Source organism: Lepidochelys olivacea (assembly GCF_965140295.1).
Source record: "Lepidochelys olivacea isolate rLepOli2 genome assembly, chromosome: 1".
In the NCBI taxonomy this organism is placed as follows: Eukaryota; Metazoa; Chordata; order Testudines; family Cheloniidae; genus Lepidochelys; species Lepidochelys olivacea.
The window spans coordinates 137,481,577-137,495,918 of record NC_140411.1 but is presented as its reverse complement, the minus strand read 5'-3'; the positions used below and the strand labels follow the sequence as shown (position 1 = coordinate 137,495,918).

The 14,342-nt window shown below is 42.6% G+C and overlaps 2 protein-coding genes across 8 annotated transcripts in view; one reads left to right on the top strand and one right to left on the bottom strand.

Annotated features, from left to right (window-relative positions):
- Nucleotides 1–1,569, bottom strand: part of OFD1 (OFD1 centriole and centriolar satellite protein) — a 66,701-nt gene extending 65,132 nt beyond the window's left edge. For 5 of the 6 annotated variants that reach the window (XM_084610617.1, XM_084610618.1, XM_084610620.1 and 2 more), the window contains exons 1-2: nucleotides 1,330–1,537; nucleotides 822–923 (exon numbers count right to left, since the gene is read on the bottom strand). In XM_084610617.1, coding sequence (XP_084466743.1) covers nucleotides 822–917 — 96 coding nt within the window. In that variant the 5' untranslated portion in view covers nucleotides 918–923; nucleotides 1,330–1,537. Of the gene's footprint in view, nucleotides 1–821; nucleotides 924–1,329 lie in introns of all 6 variants that reach the window. The other variant, XM_084610622.1, reaches the window with a different exon arrangement.
- Nucleotides 1,570–1,645: 76 nt separating this feature from the next.
- Nucleotides 1,646–14,102, top strand: TRAPPC2 (trafficking protein particle complex subunit 2). 2 transcript variants are annotated; one of them, XR_014709146.1, is made up of 6 exons: nucleotides 1,646–1,778; nucleotides 5,844–5,954; nucleotides 7,558–7,706; nucleotides 8,657–8,738; nucleotides 12,212–12,378; nucleotides 13,006–14,102. XR_014709146.1 is itself a non-coding variant. In XM_084610832.1 (5 exons), the coding sequence occupies exons 2-5, from the start codon at nucleotides 5,862–5,864 to the stop codon at nucleotides 12,308–12,310; spliced, it is 423 nt and encodes a 140-aa protein (XP_084466958.1). In that variant the 5' UTR covers nucleotides 1,646–1,778; nucleotides 5,844–5,861; the 3' UTR covers nucleotides 12,311–14,102. The 2 variants fall into 2 exon arrangements, 1 of the variants encoding a protein (XP_084466958.1); XM_084610832.1 differs by having other exon boundaries at nucleotides 12,212–14,102.
- Nucleotides 14,103–14,342: the final 240 nt, after the last annotated feature.

The following is a 14,342-nucleotide window of genomic DNA, read 5'->3' as shown; positions in this document are numbered from 1 at the left end:
TGTTGGACTCTCGGCCCTTCAAGCCCCTTGTGGCTGCACAAGAACGGATCAAATGGCAATTATGGCGAACCATTCGGCTATGCGTTCAAGAAGCAGAAGAGAAAAAGTAGCATGAAATCAGGAAGAAAGATTATAAAAGGGAGAAATAAGTTAAATTTTAAAAATTAAATATTTTATAATTAAATACTCTATATTATAAAGAGTAGACAACTATTTTGTCCTTAAAAGAGCAGCAGGGAGATGGCATAAGAACATAAGAATGGCCATATTGGGTCAGAGCAAAGGTCCATCTAGCCCAGTATCCTGTCTTCTGAAAGTGGCCAATGCCAGGTGCCCAGAGGGAATGAACAGAACAGGTAATCATCAAGTGAGCCATCCGCTTCTGGCGAACAGAATCTAGGGACACCATCACTGTCCATCCTGGCTAATACCATGGCAGCACAAGTATTTTCATTTTGGCTAGTGGGCTTAATTAAAAGGTAAATACGTGACAGGTAAATGACCAGACCAGACTAGACCAGAAATAAACTGTTTACACTCCTAAAAAAGGCTACAATCCGACAAGCCAATCTATGCAGGTGGACATTTATACCTGTGTGAAAACCTGTTGCATCTGGAGGGGCTCCATGCAATGCTCCATACAGATCGGCTTGCAGGATTGGGGCCAAAATATGCATTTTCCATGAGAGAAAAGACCATGTAACAAAAAAGGTTTGTCTACCATGGATTTCACTGAAGCCTATTGTTTTCAGTGCCACATAGCTGCAGAGAAACATATGTAAGGTAAGTGCTACGTAACACTAGCTTAAAACAAAACACACCTTGAGTGTGTCCAAAACACCTCGGTTCTTAAATGTCTGATAAAGTCTTTTTCGGAGTTCATCTTGGGACAACGCTTGAAATTCAGAAGAAGCCATCCTGAGCTAAAATATTACAAAACATCATTACTCATCTTCCCAGCAGCCGCCCCAGAAGCCCACCCCAGCACAGCTCCATTGAACGGGTGGGGCCCAGCAGGCCCTGTCCAACTGCACCATTTACACCTCGCCGGCACCCAGAGGGGGATGCGGCTCCGCACAGAAATACCAGCTGGGCGGCAGTCGCTGCCGCGGCCCGGGGCAATCGCCGCGTGTCTCGGGAGACGGGCTGTTTCGCTAAAGCCCCAGCTCCCGGAGTCAGGGGACCGTTGAGTGCCGGCGCTCCCCGGGCAGGGGGCGGAGCCCGGCTCGGGCTGAGCCCGGCCCGGGCTGAGCCTAGGAACTGCTCACGGCTACGTGGGGCCCGCCTCCTACTGGGGGCGATGCCCGGGGGAAGGGGGCTCATGCTGACCCCGCGGAGATGCGGAGCCCGAGAGGCTGCTCCGGGCAGGGCCGCCTCCGGCGATTTCGGGGCCCCGCACCCGATACTTCAGCCAAGGAGCCTCGGCCCCGCCAGTCCCGGCAGGGGGCGCCCTAGCGAGGGCGGGGCTAGCGGCCGGGAGCGCGCGCGACTGCCCAGGCCACGTCGCTGAGCCGCGGCGGCGCCGCCAACGGCACCTGCCGCCAAACTGGGCTAATCGCCGCTTCGCGAATCAGCCCCGCCCGGCCGTTACCAACCGCCCCGCCCCCTCCCCCGGAACCCTCGCGAGAACCGACCGTGACCGATCGCTCTCGCGATAGCTGAGAGGGGCTGGGCGTTCACCTTCAGAGCGCGGTGACCAGGGGTGACGCCATCAGCCCGCGCCGGGTGTTTGGGGAGCCCGCGGGGACAGCTTGGGGCCGCGGCGGCTGCACAAGTGGGTGAGTGGCCGGGGGGGCCCTGCTGTGTGGCCGTCCCTTTGCCAGGAGCTGCTCTGCGGGGACCCGCCTGGGCGGGGGCCAGGAATTTCCCTCCCCTGCCCCCCCCATGGGGGTGTTTACTCCCCTCCTGAATTTCCCCAAACCCCTCCCCCAGTTTTGTGAACTAGTTATACATGCAGTGTTGCCAATTTACTGATTGTTTGGAAATCTGAATTGAATTTGAAACATTAATACACACTTTAAAAGCTTATACAGTGTATGATAAAATACGTGCATAGAAAAAGTATACTAGATGTGAAAAGTGTGAACATAGACTAGCTTCCTTATACGGCTGTTGTTTTTTATGACCATGTCAGTGCATTCATTTCGGTGATGTCGGCCAACCTAATAATTTCAAATTATGGTTTGTCCTCAAAGTCCAAATGAGCTCTCCCTGATGGCTAGTGATGAGCTGGGGGGAAACGCTTCAGGCCTTTCCAGATCATATTTACATTCACACCTAGTCTACCTAGGTATCCAGCAAACAGAGCTGTGTTGCCCAAGTGATAGATTTTGGCTGGGGTTGGGTTACAAATCACTTGAATGTGGGGGATAAATAAATGTTGTTCTTATTGTGTGAGTAAAGGGCAGTAGAACTGTACTTAGCCTGTGATGATTGAGGACATCAGGAGAGAGGGTGGGGATAGGTGTTTTGCTTGATGGTCTGCCTGAGTCACAAGTACTATTTGACCTGCCTTCTCCACTGTTTAAAGACAAAGCTGATTAGGCTCCATAGATAGTCTTTTGTTTTGTTAAGTGACCACTACAGCTGAAATCACTGAGAATCAGATCTAAGTGCTTAGACCTGCTGTGGGACAGCGTTTCTGTGGAAGAGACGGCCGAGTCTGCACTAGCGCCAAGGTTCCCCTACTCAGAACTCGGCTGAAATCACTGAGAGCTGGGTGGAACCTCAAGAGACCAACTCAGAGAGGTCACAGTGGCAGGTGGCAGCAGAAGGTGATGGCGCAGGGCCATTGGCAACAGAGCGATGGAGTGAACGGTGGCACAACAAACAACAGTGACCAGAGTGAACAGTGAGCAGCTGAAGGAACGAGCAAGGTGCCTTCTTGCTCCCCACCTGGAAGGTGAACTCATGTAAAAGCACCTCTGAACTCTGAGTTTCCACTGACCAAGGACAACACCAGTGAGTGTTCATGAGGCTGTTAAGAATGCTAGAGACACAACACAGTTCATGTGAACAAACATGGCTGTGGTATCATACTTACTATTTAGGCAAGAGATACCACTTGCTACAAACTGGAGGCTAATGTTAAGTACATTGTCACTTGATCATCCTGAAGTTGAACACTGGTTCCAAACAAGACCAGCAAATGCTCACTATCTTTCTGCAAGAAACTCAACTGACTGGCTAGATGCATGTGGTGCAACAGTGAAAGACTCAACCGTTGAAAAAGTGAAGAACTCTCTCCCCACTTTCAAAAAATTTGCTTGCATGGCTGATGAATGCACCAATGCAAATGGTCATCAAGTCTTAAGTCATTGTGTACGTAATCTTGATGTCAGTGGTAGGCCAGTAGATGCATTTTTAGATTGGCTGCATCTGTGACAACCCATATCTTAGAAGAGTTAAATGCTTGTCAGTTGGACCCCAAACAGATGGCTGCTTGTGCATTTGATGGAGCTGCAAACTTCTCTAGAAGACATGGTGGAGCACAAGCTTTCCTTAGAGAAAAGCGTAACCCTAGTCTCTCCTATACACACTGCAGAGGCCATCTACTCCAACTAGCACTAGTACGAGCTGCAGACTCTTCAAAAGACATTATAAAAGCTATACATTTAATGTCTTCATTATATTCTTTTTTCAACAAAAGTCCAAAAAGACTTATTATCTTGGAAAATACAGAAGATACACTGGGACAGAAGTTCAAATTAGTCCAACCTGGAAAACCCTCTGGTTTTCTCATGAGCAATCCTTGGCTGTTGTCTTAAAATTACTTCAGCCATAATTACTGGCTTTGGAAAGTATCTACCAAGATGGGATGGATCCAAGTAGTGCGGCTGGTGGATTACTTTTGCTACTACGTTCAGAGAAGACTATTGCTATTCTCTCCCTTGTAAATCTACTGTTGAAACCGCTTGGGTCATTAAACAATGCCATCCAGACATCTGCTACAACAGTAGTAGATCTTTGTCCAGCAATAGAAGCTTCATTTGGATCAATCAGAGAGCTATCCGTTGAAAAAGTACTGGAAGAAGCAGAAACTTCAGTCCAGAAGTTGACTAATGAAGGCATTTATATTGAATCCTTAAGTGAAGAAGACAAGAAGTGTTTAAGACAACTGAAAAAGTACACAGACTTGATTCTTAAAAATCTACAACAGCGACTTCTAGATTCTACTCCACCTCTATGTAGCTTTTACAGATCCCTGTCCTATAAACCACCGACAGTTGAGTGGAGTGAGGCACTAACAACAATGGGGCTGCCATGTGCTCAGGACAGAATAGAGAATTTGAACACAGAGTGGAATATCCTACGATGAATGAATGAAGATTTGACTTCAACTTTTTTTATCATCACTAGTGGCTCGACCTGATCTTTATGCTGTGTTTCCTGGGATGAAAGAAGTAGGAATTCATCTCTTGTTACTCCCAGTCACAGCAGTAACAGTTGAGCGTTCTTTTTCATCATTGAATAGAATTTTGTGTTTTGAAGGAAGTCACCTTCCGCCTCATCATGTGAATGAACTAATGAGCATATCAATTGAAGGAATGGAAGTACCAGACACATGAGAAGCAACCAAAGATGAATGCATTGCATTCAAGAAGTGCATTAACAGAGTTGCACAAAATTATAACAAGAAAACAAGAAGGATGTAGATGTAGTGCTTCATAGAAGGCTTGAGTAGCCAACTTTAATTTGTGTGAATATTTTAAAATCTAATAAAATGATCATGAAACATTTTTCAGTTTTTTTACTATGGTGCCATATAGCCCACCTTCACCCTCACCGTCTCACCCCCTCTCTCCCCGTAAAATTGAACACTCCTCCCCCTAATTTCAATTCCTGTGCTGAGCGGTGGAAGTGTCACAATCCTGGGGCGAGGGCTTGAGTGACGAGGCGTGTGCCCTTCCCCTCCCCGCACAGTACCTATCGCTGCTCCATGGCCCTGTTAACCGGTGACCGGTGCCACAATCCCTGCCCTGCATTTCCCCACAGGAGGGGGCAGCGGCTGGCTGCTGCACTGGTCCTCCCTTGCCCGTGTCTGTCACCGGCCGCCAATTAACCCCCTGCGAGGCAGGGGAGGGGCCGCGAAAGTTGAGGGTTAACGCGAGCAACATGTCCCATCCGGCCCCGCTAACGCCCCCCACCTCTCTCTGCCTCTGTTCCCCGGGTGGGTGTCAGCTGCTCCGTAATCCTCCCCCCAGTCTCGGGGTGGGGAGGGTGAGTCTTTCCTGCAGCTTCCACAGAGAGCAGAGCCTTCAAAGAAACAGGCACACATGGCTGTAAAACTATGGAAATGGGCATGGGCGGGGAAGGTAGAGCCTGAAGCAACTTTCAGCTCAAAGTGGCAAGATTTCAAGCAGACAGTGCCCCTTTTCTTTTGCACTATTGTCTTGTTTATTACCATCTTCGAATGTCACTCTTTTGGACAAAAGATAGATTAGGCCCCAATCTTGCAACGACTCGCTGAGTGCTTAACTTTATATACTATTAGTGGAACTATTACTCTAAAACGAAGCATATCATTAGTCACTGCAGGAGCAGGTCCATATTTACTTCCACTTTTGGTTATCATTATCAGCCAACTACGCCTTCAGGGTGTGGTATGCTAGCAAAAATTTGTAAGAATTAGATTGCAATGGAATGTTTTTAAATATATACAAATGTCTTAAGTTTGTAAAACTCTTACAAAAACTTGCTTACCTCAACTAGTTGACACCGTTTCCTCTTAATGTACAATATAATTTTGTATTAGCTGACTCTTTTTTAGGACTTCTCTAAATGCATTTACATTTCGTGTGTCTGGAAACATCTGTAAAGCATGTCTCTCCTTTCTTGGAAAGGGCATTATTTTGAAGACAATGTCTGGAAGTTTCTACTTTGTAATAGTCGGTCATCATGATAATCCAGTATTTGAAATGGAATTTCTACCTTCTGGAAAAGTGGAGTCCAAGGTTTGTAGATTTTGATAATACTCTGTATAGCTATAGCTGTTTCTATTTGATGAACATTCATTACAAACATGAATTAATAAAGTCTTAGGACAGCCCTTTGAGGTAACTAATATTATTATTGCTTGTATAGAAAACTTTTGGCAGAGCAGGAGGTAGAACCCATAACTCCTGATTCTTTCTATGCATTAAACACCAGACCATTCTGTCTTTCCCGAACACATACACTTCTGTATCTTCAGAGATTCTGTTTTGAATCGAGTATGTACTACTTATAGTTGCTGCTTGATGTGTTACATGCTATCCTTGATTTATCTCACCGCCTCCATAGTGCAACTGTGTGATGTCATTCACTGTTCTAGAGGGTAATGCGGAGGATTAAGTTTAGAGTTTTACTCTAATCTTTTTTTGATGTTTAAATATTAATATTACAGCACAAAGTTAATACCACTGGTTTTAGTTTTTATTTGAATGATAATCCTGATTATTTTTTTTTAAACTGGGTCAGGTCTGAATAAGGTCTCCAAAGTATGTGTTAATTGACCTGATTGAGTAGCTTTATAAATAAATACAGGTTAGAAAATGTGTAATATAATGGCTCCAATGAGGATAGAACACACATACCATGATGGGTGCATAAAGAAAATAAAGCGTAGAGTACAGAGCTGAAGTGAAAAGGGGGTTTTAATAATGAGTTTAATTTGTATTATTGATTAGTATCTTCAATGTATCCTAAAACAGAGCTTTTTAGATGTATAGTCATGCTGAAATGCCTCTGACAATTGAGTAAACTTCATTTTTTTGCACTCTAAAATTAAAATGGTTTGAAGCAGGCAAGCATAATCTCAGGTCACATTTTAATAATGTTTTTGGTTTTTTTCCCTTTCCTCCTCCCACTCCCATTTAGCTGTTAAGGAAGTGATGATACTGTTTGCTTCCAAAAGATCTATTTTCCTTCCCAGTTTTACTCTTCCTATCATATCTGAGCAGATCAGAAAATGGAGAAAACCATGAGGAATGGAGCGGACCTGTGGGTGCGAGAGCAGCATCTGAGCAGTATTCCCTCAGTATAGGATATGCTGGAAGGACAGCCACAGTTTCTAAACTATTGGACACTTAGGGAATGGTCTTGGCCAGCTCTTCTTTTCAGTAAACCATTTTTGAATATTCTAGGATGAGAAAACTACTGCTAAGCACATAACTGCATTTACTTACATAGTCACTGCACTGTTAGGGACGAATTCAACTGTGACATTAAGCTAATGCCATTCCTATTTATCATGAGGGAGTTGCACTCATTTACACCCGTGATACTTAATCCTAGGATCTATTGCACAATACTTTCAGCAAAATGGACTATATTAAAAACAAAACCCTAGTTCTTCTCTGTTTTCTGATGCCCTGTTGTCTTTCACCTCTGACACCAAAGTATTGGGAATATATCTTATTGTATTTGTATTTCATTAAAGACCGTGTTATATCTTGCAGAAGAAAGGTTGAGGGGACAAGCTGTAAGAAAATGTACAGCTATTACAGCAGCTGGCAGATTATTCTTATTTAGGTTTTACTCATATAAAATAACTCATTCTGTTTTCCACGATATCAGGATGATCATCGTCATCTCAACCAGTTCATAGCTCATGCTGCTCTTGACCTAGTAGACGAGAATATGTGGCTGTCTAACAACATGTACCTGAAAACAGTGGACAAGTTTAATGAATGGTTTGTTTCTGCTTTTGTCACTGCAGGACATATCCTTTTTCTGTATTTATTCACTTTTGCCAGCAAGTGATAAGTTAAATGAAATAATTATAGAGCAGAACTAATTCTGCTATTTTTACTGAAAGGTAGGTTAGAGATAGTACCCAACATCTGGATGAAGTTTGTCAGAGGCAGATCACTTCTAAAAAGATGGGACTAAGTGTGAGAGACAACAATGGATCTTAATCTGGAGCGGGGATGGAGAGGGCAGAAGAAATACCCTAAGGGGGATTGCCCTGAGCAGAGGGATAAGTGTTATAAAGATAACACCAGGAGAGGAACAATAGAGAGATCTGTTCCTTCCCATACAGTTTTCTTTAATTCCAACCCCTTTTTGAAAGCTGCAAATAAGAGGCTTGGATATAACTATACATGCCTGTTGGTGGTCTCTACACATCCAGTAAAAATAGATAGTTTGTTCAGGTCACTTAGATGTACAGACTTGATTTGGATATCAGAAACCAGGTGTTAATTGCCATGTATGTTGTAAAAATAGTGATTGTATTTATTTGACAATCTATTCTAATTTCAGGTACATGGAAACATTACTTTGTATTTAAAAAAAAAAATCTCTTCTAAATCTGGATATTCTTTACAAAATAAAGACTTGAATGAGGGAGGTAACGCTTTTTGCTCCCAAAAGCATGGGGAGTTTAATTGCAGATTGAAATTTAATGTTTCCTACAGTTAATGTGCCTGGAGATTCCTCTTTAAATTCTAGATTCCAAAGGACATTGTCTTGCATATATAAAATTCAGGTGTAAGCATTTGCTGCATTAAGCTGTGAGTGCTTGCGTCAATCAAATACCGTGTCAGATTTTTCATTAGTTTTCAAATTTAGTGTTGGTTATAAAACTACTTGGAGAGAGGGAAGAGCACAGAGTCACTAACAGTTAATCTTACATTTTTGGAAGGAAAATTGCTTCCTTAATTGTTCCACATATGAGATTTATTATGCTTCATGATGTAAGACAAGAAGATGGAATTAAAAACTTCTTTAATGATGTCTATGACTTGTATATAAAGGTAAGAATGATCTTCTTATAATTTTGTGTAAAATTTTAAAGTGTGTTCTACCATACACACTTAAGCACTGTCTGCATTAGGGAAACTCCAAAATTTCCCTCCATTGCCACAGGTGCAGCTGTACTAGAGTTAATCACACTGGAAACCCTGTCTAGACCCAGCCACTGTAGCCAGAGCAGTTAATATTGTGTCTATTAGACTTGATCTTAGCAGGTTTAATTGACACAGCATTATAAGCAGTTCTGGCCATGGAGAGGCCTTCATTTCTGTGTGAAGGTATTATCACTAAGAGCCAAATTTAGGGGTGAGCCTAAAATGGTGTAAATTGCACCTTCTCAACTCCTGTGGGTGAAATTTAGATATGATGCATTAGAGACTTAAAGTCTAAGGGAGTTGGTGTGACTGAATACACCCTGTATTCACCCCTTACAAGCTGTTGTAATAATCTTTGACCAAAATATGTGGGGTGAGGAACCATTTTAAAACTAATAACTCACTGGTCAATAATATGATAAAATGTATGGACACATTGTGTATTAAGAGTTATGAACATAAGATGAAATTATGACTCAGTGTGTTTACCAGACTAGTCTGGGGAGAGGATAAACCTGTTCCTCAAAGACAAAGGAAAAGCTAACACCCTCTATCCAGGTCTCATGAAAGTTGGTGAGCAGCTCAGGTCACCATTTGTTGGTAACGAAGAGGGGCAGGAACAGATCAATCTGAATCTTAGCAAGCAAACCGTAGAGACTCTTTTACCAAAGGGGGACTAGACTACAAAAGTGAGGGGCAAAAACATCCCCCTGATCTCTCTCACTCATACACGTTATACCAATAAATTAAAAACCAGCAGGATCTTATTAAAGGGAAAAAGGCAAAATACCACATTTATTGTGAATACAGAAAGAATCATAGTAAGCAGTTAGTTATAGCTATAACATTCCATTCAATCTCATATTTATTCACATACACACACACACACGCATTCTGCAAGGTTGTTATCATAGTTACCAGCCTTAGAGTTGCTCATGCCAAGCCACTGGCCAGGTGGCCTGGACATGAGGAGGAAGCATCATGTCTGATGCTCCTGGAAGTTGGTTTGCAGAATCAGACCCCAAAGTTCTCACTTTCTAGAGTCTATAGGAATTTCTTCCTATGCCAGTCTATGGGAATTGCTTCATCATGCTGTTGCTGAATCAATCAGCAAATGGCACATTCCTGACGGCTCCGTGCTGCCAGGTGTTATCTTGTTCTTTGGTTCTCCCATTCTTGAGGCTGTTGGGTGGATTCCAGTCTGCCCTCCGGGGGGGGAACCTCTGGTTATTTCCACTTGACGCCTTCTTCAGCCGATGGGACACTGGATTCTTAGGCTAGCACCTCCCTGATCATTCAGTTATTATCCACACCAAGCATCCATCCACATACATCCTCTATCTCTATTTTAATCACAATTGTTAATACAACAAAAGGGTGGGGAGTCTCTGGGTGCTGTTTCTGTTGTTAGAGTATTGCTTTGAGTCCCTCTCTGTGTGAATTGCTTTGAGAACAGACTCTGTCTTAGAATGTACTAACGCAATTAGCAGCTTGCAAGTTTCACACATAGAGGGAGAGAAACAGTACCAAAAACCAAGAGACCTCTTTGTTTAAATTCCAGGGTATTACTAATTATGGGGAATCAAACTCATTTGTGATTTTAATACAGAACTTCTTTAATATGATCCAACACACCACTCTTTTTCACTTAAGATGACAAAGGAACCAGCCCTTTGACTTTGGGCGGGGGTAGGGTGGCCAACTTTCTCATGTCTCAAAACTGGACCCCCTTGAGGCTCCAACCCTGTTCCACCTCTTCCCTCGAGGCCCCTTCCCCTGCTTGCTCCCCTCATCCCTTAATTCGCTGCTCTCTGCCCTCAACTCCAGTCTGAACAGCCCCAAGGGACTTGCAAAGCCCAGCTTCAACAGGCAACCTGGAAGTGCAGATCAGAAGAGCTCTGTAGCCAGGCAGCCCCACTGGCGAGCTAGGACATGACCCTCCTGCATGGCAGCCTCTAGCCTCCCTCTGTGCTGCCTGCCCAGTAACCCTCTTCCCTGCCCATCTGAGCCCTCCCTGCCCCGGAGCTCCCTGAGAGCCTGGCCGGGGGAAGCATTGGTGGCGGGCAGCTCACATTCATTCTATACCTGCTGGCAGCCCCTTACCCCACTCACCATGGACCCCCTCACTCTTTCCTCTACTGCAGCCCTGCAAACCATGCTCCTCAACGGGGGTGCCCAAGGTTCATGTGTGTTGCCACAGAAGCCACTGCTTCAGGACCAGGCAAGAGGCTGTCACTTCCCCCCGACCTGCAGTAATTGGATTTTTAGTGTCTTATCAGTACATCTGACCACACAGTGCCAGATCCCCTTTTTGACTGGACTTTCCAGTCGATAACCAGACACCTGGTTACCCTAAGTGGGAGGAGGATCCTGTCTTGGGATTTTAGTGAGCAATATTACTGGGAGCATGTGGTAAGGATTTACCTTGAGCCAAGTCTACTCCATTAAATTTTAGCTACTAGGAAGCGTTTTATCTTGTAACCATTTGTGACTTCAATATCTTATACTTCTACCTACTTAAAATGTATCTCTTTGTAGTTAAACTTTTTATTTTTAATCAGAACAAATCCAGTGTTTAAACTGAACTGTTTAGGTAACTCCAGTTAAAGTAGCAAACAGTTGCATATTGACCCCCTTACAGGGGCAACAGGCCTTTAATATCTGAACTGCCCTGAAGAGGGCTGGACAGTGCAGAACACATTTTGGGGAAAATTCAGGACTGGGTGTATGTTGGGGTCACCCTGCAGCGAGTAACCAAGGCTGCTGGAAGCCACAGTGTGACTGGAGTGTTGCTGGCAGGCTGCTGGGGTCAGAGTTGCTGGACTAAGGGTGTAGCAATACACAGACACTCAGGATGTGACCTGCATGCTGTTTGTGAGCGGCCCAGCTTGGGAGCTACAATAGAAGGCATTGTGAGGCACCCAGAGTTGTGGGGCAGGTGTTGACAGCCCCTCATTGGGCTGGATTTCACCCCAGTTTGTTTAAACTCTTGTAATATACAAATGGGGTTGGGGGGCAGCAGCCTCTCAGCTTGGTCAAATTAATATTACGGTATGGAGAAAGAACTAAGATTTGGGGTCTGATAACTGTCTTTATTTAAGCAAATAATAACAAGTCTTATTAAAATGGTTCCACCAGCTGGAGCAACTGCAATAGTACACTGAGGGGAAGACAGTCACCTGAGCCTCAGAACAGTGCCAGTTTAAACAGAAATCTCCCGTAATATCACTAGGGATTTCTACTTAAAAACTGGTGCTAAGGTTCAATGTAGGGCTTTTAGTAATTGGTCTCTTAAGAGCTGAAGAATACTAATTATTTCTCTGTTTCTTTGTAGTTCTAAACAGTCTGTTTATTGATGAGTCTCTCTCCTTTTTCCTCAGTTTGCAATGAATCCATTCTATGAACCCAATTCTCCTGTTCGATCAAGTGCATTCGACAGAAAAGTGCAATTTCTTGGGAAAAAACATCTTTTAAGCTGAATACTTTTAAATAGAGAGACTTTATTGTATCTTCATGAATCTGAACTGTAATTAGCTTAAATAACCTGGTAAGTTTTCAGCATGTTTGACATGTTCTCTTTTTGAAGACTTAAGACAAATCAGCTGCCCCATAATTTTTTTCCAAAATTGAGCTTTTGGGGTTATGAGAAATACTGTAAAAATCCTTCCAGTTGCCATGGGTCGTGAAAGTGTTAACTGAACAAGTCAGTATAAACAGTGGTAGCAAATCTTACTGTATTCCAAAGTTAGAGGCATCAGTATATCAGTTGCCTTATCAATGCAGAGATGAAAAGCAGATCTCGTGTTTATGTAGCCTGTTGGAAGGAAATCAGATCTAAATGCAAAAAAAGCTTTAGTGTCTGGGTGTATTTCACAATTGTATGACTTAGCACAAAGAATAGGGAATTTCTTAATTGTTAGGCCTAAAGGGAGAAATATTGGTTAACGTAGTAAGATTAAAAGTTGCTATGTTTGTCACAGTCCTAAATAGGAAACTCTTGCACAGCACAATACAAGACTAATTCCCCCTTGCCCCTGTCATGTGAGCTCTGAGATGCATCCCAGCATGCTGTGGTTAAAGAAACATCTGGGGCTGGCAATTAAGACCTTGCAATACTATTTTCCAATAAGTCAGCAACTCTCAAACAGCTTTTCTTTTCTTTTTTTTAAAAAAGATCAAAACTGCTGAACAATGTACTGCATGGTTGATGCAAGAAACCTATACCTGCACATTGCGCCAGTGAAAGAATAAAGAAAATATAATAGATCAAAAGATTTACAGCCATTCTTCCCTAACTTACGCCATTTCTTTTCAGGACAACTCTTAATCATATATTTAAGTTCCACTGAGGTAAATAGAATTTGAATGTTGAAGCACCCTCCTGAATATGGAACTTGAACTATTTTGTGAGGTTGGATAGGGTGCAAGGCAGATTTTGGACCATTCTGTTTACTATTCTGCACTACAAAATAGAGAAACTTTTGCAAGCAGGTATCTTTATACTGTCATTCCAAAATAGTTATAATTTTGAAATGAATAGCATAATATCAAGCAGATACACAGCTATACTGTAAGATACTTTGGTTCAGTTTAGAGTACACGTAATCCATTATTTTGCATGTTATATAAACTGATTTCTTAGCATTGGCTTATTAAATATGTGAAAGACCTCATACAAGTGACTGAAGACCTAGTTGTTTCAGAAACATTTTGCATTTTCCATTTAAATTGGTTATTTAAATTGTTTTAGCTGTAGATTTATCCAATCCTCATTTAAGAACTATGCTTATTTCTAAAACATCCCAGGAAAACTGGAAGATAATATTAAGAGGTCCTGCTGTTTCTTTCAAATAAAATTTGACATTGCATGGTGTGGACACTTCAACTGCATATATACTACAAATGAGTTGAAAGGAGATCATTTTATGATGTGGTAAAAGATGAGGGCTTTTTTCCCCATCAGGACATCCTTGCTCCATTGTTGCTTATAGACTTGTATACCGAAAATCTGTCTTTTTGACAGGCTGCTGTATCACAGTAGATGTAAAAGGTAAAATCTGAAACCACCAGGTGGAGATTCTGAAGACAATTTAATCTTTTATGCTGACTTTTTTCAAAAGTTTTTAAGTGGAAAACAGCTGGTCTTGTTTTGACAGCGGGAGACTGATTTCTCATTTCGAAGATATTTGAAAAACTGACTTCAGTATAGGCTGCTCCTACTATTTTCTTAGTATATAGCTTATCTTCGTTATAAAGTTATGTTAAACAATTGATTTGTTGAACCTATTCTTTTCACTCCAGAGTCTAAAGTTCCAACAGCAATTATTTCACTCTAACTTACGTACATAGCAAATGGGGAACTGCTTTAGAAGTGATCAACTATGAGCTGACAAATTCAATTTGTCATAGTATTTTAGTGTACAGCTCCAGTACTGCTAGTTTGTATATGTATTGTTTCAGATTTAAAATTCCCCATTGCTTTAAAAAATAAAATACCCCCACATTGTTTGA

Coding starts and splice junctions, on each gene's coding strand:
- TRAPPC2 (XM_084610832.1), top strand. CDS start 5,862: ATGTCTGGAAGTTTCTACTTTGTAATAGTCGGTCATCATGATAATCCA. Junction 5,955..7,557: donor CTGGAAAAGTGGAGTCCAAG/GTTTGTAGATTT, acceptor CCACGATATCAG/GATGATCATCGTCATCTCAA. Junction 8,739..12,211: donor TCTATGACTTGTATATAAAG/GTAAGAATGATC, acceptor CTTTTTCCTCAG/TTTGCAATGAATCCATTCTA.